The sequence below is a fragment of the Frieseomelitta varia genome, unplaced genomic scaffold, assembly GCF_011392965.1.
Source record: "Frieseomelitta varia isolate USP_RPSP 00005682 unplaced genomic scaffold, Fvar_1.2 scaffold_550, whole genome shotgun sequence".
NCBI lineage: Eukaryota > Metazoa > Arthropoda > Insecta > Hymenoptera > Apidae > Frieseomelitta > Frieseomelitta varia.
In genome coordinates, this window is record NW_025110313.1 from 12,546 (window position 1) to 30,924 (window position 18,379).

At 34.1% G+C, this 18,379-nt stretch overlaps 1 protein-coding gene and 2 long non-coding RNA genes across 11 annotated transcripts in view; 1 reads left to right on the forward strand and 2 right to left on the reverse strand.

The window, feature by feature from the left end:
- The first annotated feature begins 1,043 nt into the window (after nt 1-1,043).
- Nucleotides 1,044-2,147, forward strand: LOC122533751. Its single transcript, XR_006307772.1, has 3 exons — nt 1,044-1,343; nt 1,764-1,949; nt 2,010-2,147. It is a non-coding gene; the product is annotated as an uncharacterized LOC122533751 (long non-coding RNA).
- Nucleotides 1,967-18,379, reverse strand: part of LOC122533750 (glycoprotein 3-alpha-L-fucosyltransferase A) — a 23,145-nt gene continuing 6,732 nt past the window's right edge. For 3 of the 9 annotated variants that reach the window (XM_043663764.1, XM_043663761.1, XM_043663766.1), the window contains exons 2-8: nt 17,081-17,322; nt 15,215-15,304; nt 13,186-13,377; nt 11,891-12,115; nt 10,810-11,001; nt 10,144-10,379; nt 1,967-9,028 (exon numbers count right to left, since the gene is read on the reverse strand). In XM_043663764.1, coding sequence (XP_043519699.1) covers nt 8,677-9,028; nt 10,144-10,379; nt 10,810-11,001; nt 11,891-12,115; nt 13,186-13,377; nt 15,215-15,304; nt 17,081-17,242 — 1,449 coding nt within the window. In that variant the 5' untranslated portion in view covers nt 17,243-17,322 and the 3' untranslated portion in view covers nt 1,967-8,676. Of the gene's footprint in view, nt 9,029-10,143; nt 10,380-10,809; nt 11,002-11,890; nt 12,116-13,185; nt 13,378-15,214; nt 15,305-17,080; nt 17,326-18,379 lie in introns of all 9 variants that reach the window. The other 6 variants (XM_043663763.1, XM_043663762.1, XM_043663765.1 and 3 more) reach the window with 4 other exon arrangements.
- On the reverse strand, nt 15,462-17,067 carry LOC122533752. The gene is made up of 3 exons (XR_006307773.1): nt 17,056-17,067; nt 16,611-16,616; nt 15,462-15,731 (listed from the first exon to the last, which is right to left on the reverse strand). It is a non-coding gene; the product is annotated as an uncharacterized LOC122533752 (long non-coding RNA).

Below are 18,379 nucleotides of genomic sequence, written 5' to 3' on the forward strand. Positions count from 1 at the left end.
TTTAAAAACAAATATATATACACATACATATATTTCACGTAGATGAAGAAAAGTATTTAAAAAGTCTATTGTTTATTAAATTAATAAACTTCAACATTCAATGAAACCGCCTTTAACATTTATCGTGTCTTTTATTAAACACGCGTTTGCAATAGATAACTTTTATATTATATATTTTCAGAACTGATTTCAAAAAGCCAACACACTGACAATAATCGTATCTCGTCACAACAATAATATGATACAGCAAAGACTTTTATCATAATCGTTCAAAGTATACTACCTTGAGCCATTGCTTGTGAAAATACATACATATATTCATTTCTAACCAACAAATGCCGGCATTGATATATAATATAACTCTTTCAAGTAGCGCTTATTTTTCTTAATTGCAAACAGATTCAACAATATAAAAACAAGTCTGAAATTGATTGTGGTCTTTACCTGACAAATTCCGAATGATGTTTCTTTTTATCGTATTTTCTATCTAAATCTGACACTTTCACGTCTCGTCCTAATATTACAGATCGGTTGTAAATAATATCGATTACAATTGGATCTCGCGAGATGTAATTACGAATTTCACCGTTTCATTGGCGCTGTAATCTTTATCTATAAGCTAAAATCATTGCGCGTATATTTCGTACCATGATACGTATATAGATACATATATTTTCCAACTTTAAACGAAAAATGAAAAACTCTACCAAACGAAACAATTTAATTTGAATGCTTCCCAATATTTAAATGTGATTTTTCATCGGAACGACTTGATCATACTGCAGATTTTTTTGAAATCATCGTTCCAATAATTGACCGTTTCGTAATAAAAACAATGCTACCGACTTTATCGTCTTGACAGACGTAATCTTATGTTCACTGCAGCAAGTTGCAGAGGGCGCAAGAAACACTGATTTTTTTTTTTGGAGGCCGGTATTTCAGAACACGTAAATGTTCTATATTCTATTTTATTTTATATAATTTCATGTCTATTCTATCTTTAGTCAATGGTAATATTATAGGAGCTGTTTAAAAAAGCAGTAAAAAGAAAACTTGAGGGCTCAACATCTGAAAAGTTCCGTTTAGATGAAGATAAACTTTAAATCGTGAAGTTATTTTTGCCGCCACGACTGATAAAGTTATTTTAAAAACAATAATTAGAGGAAACCGAAGAAAGTAAAATCGCAAGTGCAAAAAATTGAAGTATTGTATATTTAGACATGACAGAATTGGATTTATAATATGATGGATGATAGATCCGTTGCAATGTGGACGTCATGAAAAATAACATTTACGAAGAATCCTTATGCACGTGAGAAAAAACTGGGGGAAACGATGGCAGGGTAAGTAAAGGAATTACAAAGGGATAAAGGGATCACATGCTCAGTGAGCTGTAGTTGAAAAGGCGATCAGCCGTACAGATTGAACCATAGGATGAAGCCCATCAGGGTTTATTGAGTGTAAAGAGACAAAACAAAGAGGAAAAAGGGCACCGTGCGTTTTTTAGAAAATCTGAAATTTTATCGACGAGGAACGCTTTAAATAAAGAACATGAAATTTACAATATATGTTCGTTACGTTAATTTTTCCTCTTTGAAAAAGAAAGTTTATTCTTTCAAATAATTGTGTATTCGTTCGAGAATAATTTCGAGAATTATACCTCGGACGGGCAGTTTACCGAAAATTTTCCTATTCGATGCAGAATTCTCAGGACCGTATGTTTCAAAATTTTTTAAATAAATTATGGTTTAATTTTCTTTCAGACGAAAATCGTTAATAATTGTCAATATCATTCCATTGGAAAATACAAGTAGAATTTAAGTCTATCGAATGTGCAAGTGATTTATTGAATTTTGTCCAAAAATAATTGTCCAAATCGAAGTTGAAAACGAATCATTATTGCTGACAATTGTAAAAATACAACAGTTTCCATAAAAATGTATCACCAGGTAAGAAAACAAGACTATTTCAAAAGTAAGAATAGCGTTCATTTTTATTCCCACAATCAGGAACGTATATAATATAAATATAAATACGTAATACATAAATACTTTGCACTTGTATTGAACGAAGAGACCTACCGAACTATCGAACTAAGAGAAATATCGAAAGCGTGCTGATAATAGTTTTAACAAAGATAGTCTCAAAAGTAATACAAATTTCTTAAATTTCTTACAAAATGTACGTATGCAATTAGATGGTCCTAATATAATTTAGAACGATGTAGCATTATTAAGTATTATTCTACTCTTTCATTGTACGAAGCAATGCTACGTTTCATTTTACTTTTTTTTAAATTTTTCTACCGGTAGTAGACGAAGGAATAAACTTTGACCTGGGAAACAATCGTAGAAAAAGAATGAACAATTAAATACATCAATATAACATTACCTTATCTTATCTAAATTTCACGATTATAATCGTACAATATATTAGTCGTGGCACGCTAAGTTTCCGTTTTCGGCAAGATAAAATGCATAAGAGTATGCTTTCCATAGAATACCCTTGATAGTTTCTACAAATGTCAAATATTACATTAAATGTCATTATGAACGCATCGTACGCATTTTATTATAATGGTATAAATTACTATTTACAAATTATGACGCTATCTAGTTTCACAGTGTGCGACCGTTCTGAAGATTAATGTCTAACATAGTGAATAGTAACACTGTTGTCATAGGATGAACATATTTACATTAAAAATGTGTGAACATATAACTGACAAAATGCATGGAAATTATACTACGATGTAAGATAGTGAACACAGATTAAAAACAATGACGCAATACAATTGACAATTTAACTGTACTATTCATGGTGTTCCCCTTGATTATACTAACAAGTTACAATATTAGGGCTCACGCATTTGTCTCTTCTATACGAAGACCGCATGGTAAAAACATGATAAGTCGTATTTCCCATCTCTTACAGAGGGAAATTTTGAAAATTCACTATGTTGTCAATCAATTCCACGTTGAAACTACTTTCGTACTTAATTTTGGAATTAAATATATACATATGTATGCGTTTTATCATTCTCTTGAATATGTAAATAATATTAATGACGTTAATTGTGTAAACTAAAGTAACATGACAACTAAATTAATATTATTTGTTTCATATATAAAACATCGATAGATTTATTAGTCACATATGTATCTTCAATATCTTTCTTCGGATTTCCTTTCACAATTATTTCATATAAAAATATATACTTGTTTTTAATCATCAAGTAACATAAAAAAAATCAACAAACATTGATTTATCATATTTTTTCCGTATTGCCTTTATACGCTTTACAATCTATTTTAATAGCTCAAAAACAAAAAAACAAGAAAATTGTACGTTCTATGTTGTATATTATTTTCAATCGCTAAATCTTACACGCTAATTCTCTATAGTAATTATTGATTAACCATTATCACCACAAAAAAATTCTCTTGCGAGATGTGGCGTAGGTACACCAGCACCAATTATTACAAACAGTACCGATAATTAATTAATTAATTAATTAATCAAGCCCCTATCACGATTTTTAAAGCACGCTCAGAATTCTCTGATAGTTATTCACATTTTTGGATCTAAATACATAGTGTATTTAATATACATGTACTATCAGTACTGATGTTATTTCATCGAATTCCATATGCCGCACTGACTAATGTCATAATTCAATGTATCATGAAATTAGCATAGTACGTTAAATAAAGTTAAAATATCGAACAGCATGTAATAGCAATATATTTAAACAATTCGAAAACAAACGACGGTAACTAATATAAACGTTGGCAAAGAAATAAACAACTTGGTCATATTTTTACATCAAAAATGTGCTTAAATATCAAAAAAATTTAGAATCTAAATTTTTCACTGAAATATAGATACATGTATACCTAATATATTTAAATATATAGAAAATATTGTTAACGATAAAGCGCAATGATCTATACAGCGAATATACTTATCGATATTTTATTGTTTAGAATTGAATCAAAGTTTTCTAGAAAATAGTTCGCGTCACGTTTTCTAAACACATTTCTCACTTTCAAACATTCATCAAACAACAAACGATACCGTTTACTTTCATCCATTGTTTCAATCAATCGGTTGTGTTGCTCTTTGGATTAACGTGCTACTTAATTTGCTAGTTCCTTAAAAAAAAAAAAAAAAAAAAAAAAAAAAGAAACGAACTAAGAAGTTTATGAACATATTCCGGAGTCATATTTGCGTGCGGGCACATATCCTTGAAACGATCGGTCACATCATTGTAACCTGGCTGATCGATACTTCGACCGGGCTATCAAACGGTTACCTAATTATACGTACTAACTTGATTGTGCGCACTCTGAAAAGATCGACGTTACATAGGAACCAATTAGAAACTATGGCAGAATCCACAATGAAGTAATCTGCTTGTAGTGTAATTTTACGCGTGCATTTCACATGTGCAACATTTCTATGCTATTTTCTCGTATTGGTTTCCTTCTTCGAGCTAACAAGTACTAAAAAAAAAAAAAAAGAAAAAAAAATATGGATTAGTCTGTACTGTTTGAGCTACGTTTTGAGCTATGGCTAGTCTTACGAACAAGTTCTTTATTACTCTCGCTAATTCTTCTGCACCTCGAACGTAGGTTTACCCTTAACTTACAATAATTATTTGGTATTAACGTCTATCGAACAATCGATACAAATAGTTAAAAGTTAAACGAAAATCTTATTGTTAGTCGCAACGGAATTTATGTCCTCACTATTAACATTCTTCGCAATCATATGTCCAACGTACACGATTATCTTTTACAGTTTCAACAATGTTTCATCGCATTTTTGTTGCCAATGTGCTAACTATTGTACAACTTCCTTACCGAATATTGAGAACTGCGTACAATTGGGAAATTAACTATCACCGATCGAAAGCGGATAATACAGTACCTTTCGAGGTGAATAAAAATAGAAATAATACAATTTACAGTCGTTCGATTTATAATTTGATGGTACTACGCAAATTTTAAAGAAATTCGTACAACAATAATGAATGGAAAAGATTTTTCAAAGTTTTTTTCGACACTTTGCAAACTTTTAAATACCTCAGAATTTTGATAAGCTGACACATTTCACATTAATCACTATTACGTAACGAGCAAAAAGAGAACAACCTAAAAGTATAACAATTTACGTTACCACTACGTGCGAATGTATATCAGTATAAAATCGAAATCTTCGATTGAAACATTATCCTTTCGATATTTGTGCAATCTTTTTGTACAAGAATGGAAGCGAGAAATGACTTCTTTGCACAGTATGTGTACCTCTTCAAGATTGTACGTCGACGATTATTGATTTTTGTTTGATTTTACAATGCAGTTTGTTTACCAAGCATTCTCGTTCACAATACACGAAAGCTTACATCGCACAACTGTCTACAATTTGTTTTCAACTAATAGTTAACATTTAATCATTATTAATTGATCAATTGATATGTCCATGATAGGAAATTAATGTAAAACCACTCTGTAATCATGTTTATGGGCAAATCAGTACTGTAAAATTGTTTGAAGTGTTAACAAATGCCAAAGTGCAGTTCTGCTACAGACGATTATAAATTCAAAATGTAAAACAGAAAGCAACACGTCCGATGCTTAAATTGTAATTGAAAGAAACATTATACGCAGGTATAGCTTGAAAACACAGTAAAAGAATAAAAACAAAACTTGATGCAAATTGTACCAACAATATTAAATATAAATTGACACGTTATTTACAGAATCCTGTAAAAGTTCAGAAAAAAACCATAAATGTCTTCGCAAGAGTTCTCACATCGATATAAATATCCATTATTATCGTGATAAAAATAAAATTTGCTGAAAAAGCATTACGTATTATCATCAACGAATAAAGCACGCAACGATTCACTCGACGAAACAACTATTTAAATTAGCTACGTAAAATTAACTTAACGACACATTAATTAAATTCAACGTAAGTCATAGGTAGGAATCATTTGAACAGGTACACGTTGCGTACGTAGCGATACGAATGACTCGAAAAAGTTCCTCGACAAGGTCACACGCTTGACTAGATCTTGTAAAAGTTTCACACACTTGATTGGATATTTTACAAATAACGACTGTACAACGTATAACGTATTGAATATACATTGACGCGATGTAAAAGATCTTTGTGAAAAAAGACCATTTACGTAGAAATGATGGTCACCTACGATAGCAGCTGGCAAAAGGTTGAACAACTAGTGTCAATCATTAGTTGCCAATGTTTAGTAGGATTTGCATTTAGAACACGATTAACAGTATTATATTACAGTAGATGAACGTCAACGAAAAAGATTTCAACGGCTATTTTTCCTTTCTCTTCTTCTTCTTCTTCTTCTTCTTCTTCTTCTTCTTCTTCTTCTTCGTCTCACGCGAATCGGACAAGAGGTCTTTACAAAACATGACACGACTGTAGACTGATTAGATCGATTGAATCATAATTGTCAAACGCCAATACTTATCCATGTAGGTTCGAATCTAGTAAATTCCATACCATAAACATTTACTATGTATAAGCTATGTGCAAACATTTTCTTACACGTACATAAGTACTTGCTACATTTGTCAATTCCACTCTTAACGAATAATCTCAAAACTTTAGAAGCTGTCTCTCCATGCGATCCTGCGATCGTCTCGTCGTCGTATGATTGCAGTTTACGCTTTCGAGAATTTGAGAATATTCTAACAAAGCATTATTCTAGTCACAGTACATTGATCAGTGATCATTAATATTTATACGAACTATCGATACCTATTAACAAATACCATTGTAAACATCACACCTCGGGAGACTTAATCTAGAGATAATTTACAGATAATTCGTTCCATGTGTCGTATCTTGCTATACACAGATTATAATTTAATCTCTAAAAATTATCTACGAAGAAATCTGCGGCAACAAAAAAAGTTCTCGTTATTTTGAACGAGTTGGATCTAGTTGCATTACGAGAAAAAAAGAAACAATACGCTTAGCAATCGCGCGTGCTAGAAAATATCCTTAACAATTAACAATCATCAGCGGTAAAAATTCAAAATTCTAAGAAAACATCAAACAAAAGTTTTTTTTAAATAAATCCTTTGATGCTGTAACAAGTTCGTATAATGCGTGATACGTGTCTATCGCTAAGTAAGAAAAATGTGTCTAACAGAAACATTTCAAACGAGCTAGATTACCAAATTGCTAGCAATCCCATAATGGAGAGAAACAAAATTAATTGAAACAAAAAAGTGTGATCTCAATTCGAACCCACATGAATAACTTGTTTGAACTCTAATCAATATTCAACGCGCGCCAGATATATTATGTCGTTATCAAAAACACTTAAAATTATATTAACCCGCATCGAAAATTTATCATCATCACATGCAACTCTCATTTTTCATTTCTCATACGTGAGCATATATGTAACGATAATCTAACGTATCTGTTGAGCTTGAACATGCCTTCAATTTCGAGGAAAAAAATAATCGTCTCGTTACACTTCATTCGTGTATATTTACAAGAAACTAATACGAACGTAATTTTGTGCACTTCTTTCTACGAAAACAAAATCAACTTCAAGTCTTACGTTTTGTCTCCCATTTCAATTTTCATAGAAAATTATAATCTGAGTCCAAAATGTACAAATTATTAATACTATATTTCACGAATACACAATCAAAGTAAAGTTGTCTTTATCTTAAAACACATATGACAACGAATGTTCAATGAGACGTATAATTTGCAGTTATGTTCTTTGCGAACTGATCAAATCGAGTATGTTTCTCTCGAATTTTCATCGTTTTTTTCATTTCGTGCTAGCTACGTCGATATTCGTAATTTATTAATAATCGTATAAAACACTGTCTCGCCAAATTACCACGAACGATGGCAATACATATCTACTTTATGAAAATAATGTTTTACAAGTGTCTAATATGTCGGACGTTAATATTTCAAAACAATCCATAAAAGACTTGAACAAGAATCTTACGTGCGTCTGTACGAATTTGAAAGGAACATTATAAAAACCCTCAATCTAAGAGAAACGCCGAAGTTATTTACTCTGTGCGTAAACTATTGTAATTTAATAGCGATTTAATGTACAAGAGATCATTTAATATGGATTGTGACATATTGCCTCCCCCCTCCGCCTCCCCCAAAAAAAGAGAAGGATTTGTAATTTATAATATGTAATTGACCCGAGTCAAAACGTTGATTTATACTGCCATTTTCAACGAAAGAAAACCAGGATCCCGCAGAAAGGCGCGAGCGGGTCAAAACTGTTCGTCTATAAAACGGCGCATCAGTTATCCATCATCGATACACGCATCGTCGTGTAAAAGTCTGTGTTGTCGTCGAAAAATACAAATTCCCGGATGCTCCCGGATGATCTTCATGTTTCGCCGAAGACCAATTCGTAGTCGGCAGTCTTTTCGTCGATTAACAGACTAGTCAGACATCGTTTGTCGGAACGCCATAGACGGACTCCTTGTCGACAAATCCGAGGTCAACGTAAAACGACAGAACGAGGCATATTGTTCGATGAAAACCTGCACGCGTGTCTCCTGACAGCCTAGCTCGTGCATATCTAAACGATTAGTCTGACACCGCGTGTGTAAGCTGTCTGAATTAACATCAGCAGCTTCAAGTATTCTTCGAGTTTCCTGCTCGGACCGAGTCGTGTTCACGCCACGACGCGGTCGTGCATATCCCGTCGCCTCGCCACCACTCGTTCACGTCCTTGTAAAATTTCGGCGGCCGGTCGTCGTGCAGCATCGCGCAAACACGGCACCAGAAGTAAGTGTTGATAAACTCGCCGGTACCCTTCCAGCGAAAGTACGAATTGTACAACTCGTCGTCCCGGTCCAGGCGATGAAGATACTCGGCGAGCTCTTTCGGCGACTCGAACTCGTCCACGTGGATGTACGAACGGTAAGGTGCGCTGCGAGCATAGTCCGTTGGATGCGCGCCCATCACAATTGGCAGAACATTGTGCCTGAATTTTGAAAACAGAAATTTGTCTTGTAAACGAAAACACGTCGAATTGGAACGTAACGTGTTTGTCAGGTCACCAACCGTCAGCGCGAGACGAAAACTGTATCGTCCTGACAATAAAAGCAAAAAGTGTATCGCTCAACGTCAGAATCCGGCGAGCAGTTAGCGACCGACATTTAAGGAATATATTTGAAACTACATTTTGAAAACAGCGGTTACCTTTGTTCAAACTTTAGACTCTACGTTTCTTAAGAGTCCTCTCACAGTCTTAATAACTCTCTCTCTCTCTCTCTCTCTCTCTTTCTGCGTCGATTGCAAAATGCAAATTGTTATTTGAAAAGATGCAATAATCCACGCAGATAGTTTGCATTTACTCAAATTCATAAATGGGGAAAAAACGTTAAGTCGTGGAAAATGCCACGCGCGATTTTACTGGATTTGTTTACCACGAGTGACAATGAGAATCGAATATCGCCCACCGATTTGGAGAGAATCTTTTCTATCTTATCTGGACGATCAAACAGGCCAAGGATACTGAACTGCTTAACTAAGAGAATAATCCCTCCATAATGTTCGACACTTTCGAATGGATGTTAATCTCTTAACGGTAACTTAAACCTGTCTAATTAAACGTCCGTTATTTATTTAAGAGGATGACAAGAACGACACGAACGACAAAAAGATAAAAAGAAATTACAGTTGTATATAATTTCGGAGAAATCGAAAGATCGGATAGCGGCGAACCAGCTTCAGGTTCTGGCAACAAGGTAACCCTTGTTCCAAAATCTCGGTGAAGACAACACTTCAACAGAGTAGGGCAGGAGGGAATCTTGAGGACCTCTACACACACGAAAGTGCACTAAATAAGGGTGGTAACAACTGAGCGCGAAGCACACTTTGGCAATTATGGCAACAACCCAGCAAAATTTTTAAGTGGCACTCGAAACTGGCACTCGCGTGTACTTTCTCGCACCGCCTAAAAAAGACGGGACACCGCGCGTTGCAATTGAAAAAAAAAAAAGAAAAAAAAAATCATTGTATCGCAGTTTCGATGCAACATTCGCGCAATTTCAGCTGCAAGCATAAGTATTAAGATTAATAAATGTTATCTCATACCCGAGACCATTGACGAAGAACTTCTCCGTAATGTAATCCTTACAATTTGAATTCTCGAAAGCAAGGTAGAACTTGTAATCTTCGTCGAGCATGTCGAAACAGGCTTGGGATTGCGAACGCGGGCATCGTAACGAACCGCAGGTCCCGTAAATGTCCACTTGAATGTATTTTGAAAGCTCTTTGGCGTAATGCATACGTTGATTTCGCGGATGGCAATTGGAAACGAACCACGCTACCTGGAACAACATTAAACATCAAATTAAAAATTAAATATTAGTTAAAACCAGTTAAAGAAAAACATTAAATATTACAAGGTTCTTGTTACAGAGTTGGCCAAAACTCCCTTTCTTTTTCCTCAATCAAACATTATCAAAATACAAGAAAAAATTAACTTTATTATTAAATTCAAGCTCATAATTAACATGATTCACGCGATTTTCATTAAAAGTTATTTTCTTCTGACTGTTGACCGCCCGAGCGTTTGCAAATTCAAAAATATATAATGAAAAAAATTACGAATTTGTTTCAGTAGGAAGCGATTTTCGGCCCATCCTATACTTGACAGCATGCCAATACTAAATAAAAAATGTTGTGATTCTGTGTCGTTCGAGATTCGAGAAACTCGAGAGTAATTAAAACGAGACTACGATGTTAATCATTAATCACCTTTTTAGTCTTGTTGGCTGCGTAATTGAAACTCTGCGATATTTGTGTGACACTAGGGTCGTAATATTGCCATCTTTCATAGGGCGCGACTATGTCGCTGTCGCGACGATAAGTTGCCGTCCAATTGATGACAGCGTTCTTCACGCTCTGCGTGTGATAAGGGCACTCTAAAAAATACAGCATCCACACCTGCTGAAAATCGTATTAGTCTCATTCGACATGTATAATTCGATTCTGTGGCAGGGCACAAACACGAATCTCTTCGTGATTTGTGCAGCAAGCCCAATTTGTCCAAGTGACGATGCGTTATACGATTTGAACATTTTTCGCGGTTACGAGCAAATTGTGGTTGACTCGACTTGTATGTCGTTGTTCCATACTTTAATTTTCAGTTACTTTACCTCAAACATTTTCGTTACTTCTTACTTTGCTTCAACTACACGATTCTTTTCGCTTCTAAATTTCTACAATTTGGCTGTTCCGTAACATGAACATTTATTACTCCAGACTCTAAATTATAATTAGAAGATCTTTCTAAATTTTGCCTCGTTCATTGCTGTCACTTTACATATCACTTTGATGTTTGGTCTAGATCAGTGATTCCCAACCTTTTTTTTTTTCTGCCCATGCCTCATCTAAGCATCTCTGAAATCCTGATGACTCTATCTCTGTGACACATAACTATTACTATTCAAAAAGTGAATTTTTGACACGGAGAAAACCTGAAAGGCCACTAGCTTGGTCTAAAGCTTTCAAAGAACACGACTTCCATGAAAAAAATAAAATAAAATAAAAGAACGAAAGAACAGTTGAAGTACCTTGAAGAAATTATTAAGAGATTGTTAAAAAAGATAATAAAATGGAGTGATGTGACAAACAGCAAATAAAGTTTTCAACTTTAATGGAAGCTCCAATCATTTGAACTGTTATAAAATAAAATAAAGATACCTAACAAAATTCAAACTACAACTTGAGCTCACCTTAAGGTGAAGTGCAAAAAATTTACTGATAATAACTCATTCTCGGATTACCCCACGTTGGGAACCACGGGTCCAGATAGGAAAAAATTTGAACGACATACTTGATTTGGAGATCTCCTTCCCACGTGCGTTATGTAGTCTTTAAACAGAATTAAATCTGCATCTTCGGCGTTATCTCGGACTATCGTGCAGGTATTAACCGGGCATCGATGCTGAAGAAATATGTCAGAGCCAACTTTTGCCTCGGGCATGCCATGTGGAACCATTATCTTTTTCATTGGACGATCGCCGCCAGTTTTGTTGTAATCAGTGGGTACGTACATCAACTACAAAATTGACAGAGAAAATAATTTGTTCCGTTAGTCCGTTACAGATAATGATGAGAAGTCGATTAATTCAATTGTAGATCTTTTTAAATTTCTCCTTTTTAAGTATAAAATACGACACGACCTAATCGATAAATTGATGCTTCACAGGTCGATACAAGATAAAGTTCATCGAAACGAGAGGAAAAGATACTTGGAAAGGTACTTGTAACAAGTATAGACATTATACTAGACAAGATATGTTTAAAGAAACAGTGAACAAATAACATTGTAATAAAGAGAACAAATTATAATTATGCGAAACTCGTAATTGTGCACGGTGCTTTTTCAAAGCGCTGCCCTATATATAGTAGACGAATAATAGACTGCATTGTGCCGTGGAAGAAAGGGTGAAAAGCAAGGTACATACGTAAGTATTGTACGTGTGTGTGTATGTATGTATGTATGTGTGTGTATGTGTGTGTGCATGGCTATGCGCAATTCGAAAGAGACGGCGAAACACAATGTTCCCATTTTCGTTTAGTACGCTCTAGTCTGGAGAAGAAAGTCGTAAATTAGGCAATCCGTATTAAAAGGCAAACGACAATATGACTTCTTGTACGAAGGAAAATTCCTCAATTACGGCGATTGCTTTTATCGCCGCCTCGATAATTTAAGATACGACGTATGAAATTTTTTACAATGGCAGTCAAATTTCAAAAGTGTAAAATTTTAATTCGACAGCCACTACTGGTGTTGAAATTTCGTATCTAGTACGTATGTACAAGTCCTACAGATAGCGCCAGTAATAAGTCAAATAATATAAGTCTGATACCTCAACAAGATTTTAGGGATTTAATTGATTCACACTTATCTATGACATTAACTGATACGAGAAATTATTTTTTATCGTTTCTTTTATAGTATACATATTTCCAATAGTATCTACACATACTCTTCATTATGACTACGATCGTAACAAGATTTGATAAACTGATAATCAATTAAACGAAGGTAAACTCTGAACTAAATTAAAAAAGGCATTACAGACTAATGAAAGTGTAGACGTGTGCGTGTATCGGAAAGCTTACTTGATTAGTAACACGATCGTCATAAGAGTCTTCGTCGGGCCACAAACGCGCCAATCTTCGTCCGGTACGGTGGGATTTTACGGCAGGATAAGGCCTTCTGGTCCCTCCTTTCATATACCAAGGTCTTTTTGACGGATCCATGGATTCTAGACTGTTGCGTGTTAGGATCGTCGTGCCAGTTAGGTTGGATACCTTTTTAACAAAAGAATCGCGTGGTTATACGTCTCCAGTTCGTATACAACTTAAATTGATAAATATAAGTAAGCCAACAGCGGCTTACTTGCAATTAATCTCGAGTAATATCGTAGCAAGGTTACGACGAAAGACATTGCCACGTTTACGTACAATATCAAAGAATCGATCTTAAATATGAACGAACAAAAATAAGTTTGGAACTTTAGTTATAAACAGAATGGAAAAAAGTTTATCCGTGGCCACTGCAGATGAATTTTACACTTTCGATCTGATGGATATACATGGTAAAGAACCTGCTGCAAAATTGATCTTCAATTTCAAGGTCAAAGATTTTTTCTTTTTTTTTTTTGTAGTGTATTCTATTCATCACGAAGGTAAAACTTTTCCGAGGAACCATAGGTCGCAGCCTGATAGTTCTCTTGAAAAATGGCAAAGAAGTTTTTTAATCATTTAACACTGCGTGAGTGCTAACAGCGACTTCATTTCATTTCAGATTACGTTTCATTAACATTTGATTTATCGTAGTTGCAGCATCAGTGAGGATCTAAGTAATCAAATTAAAAAAACCAACTGTTGACGCTATTCGAAATATAAACATTACATCCACGCGTCGAGAACCATAAAGTCGCTGTTGGGACGCGATTCATCTATGATGGCCACGGAAAAATTTTTCTTTCCACCCTGTACATAAACATATGTACATGTTAAATCACTGTAATCGTAGAAATCAATTTAAGCAGTATTAGTTTCAATTTAAACCAATTTATCAGTAATATCGTTCTTCAGATCAAATTAAATATTGACTCTTCGCACATTTTCAATAAATAAATTCCAAATGCGTAGTATGCATAATACATAAGTAGATATTTTATGTATTATGCTGTTATAACATTTGTAAATAATAGTTTATACACTTATGATTATGCCTATGAGATACCTATCTATATTGACAAATAAGCGTAAAAGCAAGTTTCGTCTAATTACGTACGCTGTTTTATTTATAATAATTATGAAACACGGCAAAATTGGCAATTGCTTTATAATAACTATGAAACACAGCAAAGTTGCGCCTGCATGTTGGATCAGGATTGAATCATCGGTAGAAAAAGCTAATCTAATCACAAATATACGCAATTTACTATTTGCTTAATTATGTTATAATATACATACGTTTGTGTATATCGTGTATAGGCATACGAAACAAAGCGGACTACACGAAACTAAGTAGCTAGTTGGTATTAGCTGCAAGTATTTTAGAAAATACAGAGACAACCAGAGACGAAACCATTGAATCTTTGACAGATCGAGAATTAAATAAAAAGTAACTTGGCAACTTCCAACACGAATTTATAACTTCCGATTTTATAACTTCCTTTCATAACGAAATAAAAAACAATACTTGCGACTTGCTCTATCTCATCTATTTGCGTTTGGGTTAGGTTTGGGTTAGGTTTCTGAAATTGCAGCCAACTTTTTTTATCAAATTATAAACTCGGAAGTATTAATTTTCGTTCAACTCTCGTACCAATATTTAACTGCTAAAAAATAAAAATGACATTGGTATTAATATTAATGTTTAATATTTTAGAAATTTTGACAAAACTTATACGTGGGATTTATCTCTCAATTATAGAGCAATAGCAGAAACGTACGATCATTTTTACTTTAAAGCGTTAGTTGATATTTTTAACGTTGCACTTTTAGTAAGATTATGAAGTCTTTAATATTAAGATAGGATGCACTATTTCGATAAATAGAAAGGTTGTCTCGGCATAGGTTTCACGCGCATACTGCTCTGCAGTCATCTATTGACAATGCAATTTAGTAACTATACCTCGGATGGAAGCATTCTCTTCACTTTTTCTCGAGTCTGCGAAACCTGCATTGTCGGTTTCTTCAACTTTGCAGGCCAATTTTGCTTGATCTGCGATCGAAATTCGATATTTAAAATGTTTTTCACATTTCTAACAAAATGCTTTCCTTCTCTATTCTACCTGGCCTTTCTCTTTAGATTTATTTACGCATCTACCAGTTTTTTTTTTTTTTTTTTTTTTTTTTTAAATTTAATATTTAAAATTTTNTTTTTTTTTTTTTTTTTTTTTTTTTTTTTCTTAGAAACATAAATTGCGTTTATTGCGTCCTGACAATGCATTACAATTGATCCTCTATAGTCTACAATTTTTATATAACAAACTAAACGTAGTATCGACGTAAGTACACTCGCGTGTTCGTCTTCGCAATATGGCGTCGTTCGTCGAACTCGAATCGTGGCCGCCGTGAAATCCTTCTTCTCTTCTCTTCTCAATAATAGTCGAATACAAATCGTTTTGTGCCGCAGTGTTAATTGAAAACTTTACACGGAGTCAGACACATATATATATATATATATATATATATATATATATATATATATAAGATTTATCTGTCGATTTTTGAGAACGGAGCGTCAGAACTCAAATTTTGAACATTATTCGTTGTCCACGATTTCCCGCGAATGCAAACGCAAGAGAAAAGAAAGAAAGAAAGAAAGAAAGAAAGAAAGAAAGAAAGAAGAACTATTTTTCGGGAACGAGCAGGAGTAGGAGGTGATTTCTCGATGATTTTTTTTTTTTTTTTTTGACGAATTCGCACGCCCGAACAAACAGACACAATACGTACGTATATGCACGAAGAACACATGATCGATGCGCACATGATTGATGAGTAAAATGATCGTAGATCCCTATGTACACGGTGTCAACTGTTTACAATAAATAAGTCTTTAATAAATATACTACTACGATTAATAGGTGATTCCTACAATTCGATTCCTACAAGCGAGGTCAAGGACATTTCTGGCGGGCTTCTCTTTCTCTGTGCGTGCCTGTCGTAGACTTGTTCCATCAGAGAGATTCAAGGTGGACGTATTCGACACGATGGAATCTCTCTTTTTCCTGTTTTTTTTTTTTTTTTTTTTTTGTTTTATAAATTTAATATTGAAGACTTTGCTCCACAGATTTTCTCATTGAATATTATAATTAACATCTTTCAGTGTCTATTTCCTTCATTTCTATCTCATCGAGTTTAACAAGAAAAAGGAAACAGTTTTTTCATTTCCTGCTTTTTGCTAAAATTTTATCAAGAGCGATCAATTAGATATAATTTTAGCATAGCGTGTCATCTCTCACATCGAACGTGTCAATTCCTGTATCAATGTTTGCCTCCGCGTCTTCTTTATTCTTCATAAAAACCAAAAACTATTGATAAATCTTATTCGCTACGTTTATCTTTTATACGAATTTTTCACAGTTTCACGTGTAAATAATTATCAATTTTGCGATAATTTGAGGACGGATACTCTTTGCAAAAGTGAAGTAAAAGGCTCGCTACGATTAGTGTTTGTCGTCTTCTTCCACGCTTGCATCAAAAATTTCCCACGTAATTATGAACGTTGATTCTATTACACTGTATATAATATGAAAGCGGAAATAATGCGTCACATTTAACGAGGCTTTAATTTCTCGTTTAATCGTCTAGGTAAAAGAACAATCGACCATCGGACTATGTTGCTGCGAGAATTCACCGGCAAGAGTGAAATTTAGCGAATATTTAAACATTTCTCTCGTCAAGCTTAAGTTTAATCTGTCTCCTCTTCTGAAATGTGCAAGATGCTTGTTTAAGAGCGGGGGGAGAAACTACAAAGTGACTAATTGTTCATTACCTTGCTGTTGTCGGGAACGCGAACGGATTGAGATTGTCCAGAATGAGGTCGCATACGATGCCATATCTCGTCCTGCAGTAAATTCAGAACAACTAACAGAAAACCGGAGAAGAACAATACGTAGAAAAAGTATCCCTTCAGGGAAGAACGCGGCAGACTCATGCCGCACGTTTCCTATTTGTCAGAAATTGTTATCTATCCATGCGCTGTGCCTTGCCCGAGCCACCGTGTCCATTCAGCTACTACTGAAAACAAAAAAATGACAGTTTCCCCGGGTGAATGATAATTTCGAATACATATATCTATGTATGTGCAGATTATGTGTCGATACACGTACGTGTTTAATTAGGTAACACTGGAGTTGTATCAAACAGCATTACATACTTGGTTAAGTAAGTCCGATACGATTGCTAGATTTTTCCTTACTAACACTGTGTACATCGATGTTCACAAGAACAATGACTTTGCATCAATGATTATTACTATCGAATCTAGTGCTGAGTCTATTATGTTGCTCGTATCATAGAAATAGAAAAGGGACTGCCAAAGTAAAATTTGGAAATCTCTCTGATTAACTTTAGCTTATATACAGAATGGGACACTTGATTTTTATCGACTTTATTTACTTTGATATCACTATCTCTAACAAGATAAGAGTTGAATACGCATATAGTTTAGCAAGAAGCAGCTTTTTTATGTTAATAATTTTTATTTTTGTTCTTTTTTTTCATCGTGTCACTCGATTCAGTTTTCTCTCGTTTCCTCTTTGGAAATATATCAATTCATTTATGTAAAAGGACCAGTCAGTAATTTAAGAGGTTTATTAACTGATATTTCCCTTGACATTTTGTCCACTTATAAGTTCTTTTCTACTAGGGAAGAAATTTGATAATTAATAGATAATTTAGAAGACCGGTTAACAACTTCACGACGGATATTGAACATCAAGCACCGTTCGAAGAGGCATAATTTTCGCACGTTGCGTCATAATTAACTTAGAGCCTCTAGTACAAACAATTTTATGCAAATCTCCGACCCGAACGTACGTGAATTCGAAAATACCTCTCCTCGAGAGGGACTTTGGCATTTTTGCGTCTGGAAATCTCAACGACTATCGTCTGTCCTGAGTAATCGATATTAACATCACACTCGACAAACTAATCATCAATCGATATACACACGGTATACGTATTTGGCAAATAACATCCATGACAGTCGAATTGATATTATTTCTAAAAAAAAAAAAAAAAAAAAAAAAAAAAAAAAAAAAAACAAAAAAAAAAAAAAAAAAAAAAAAAA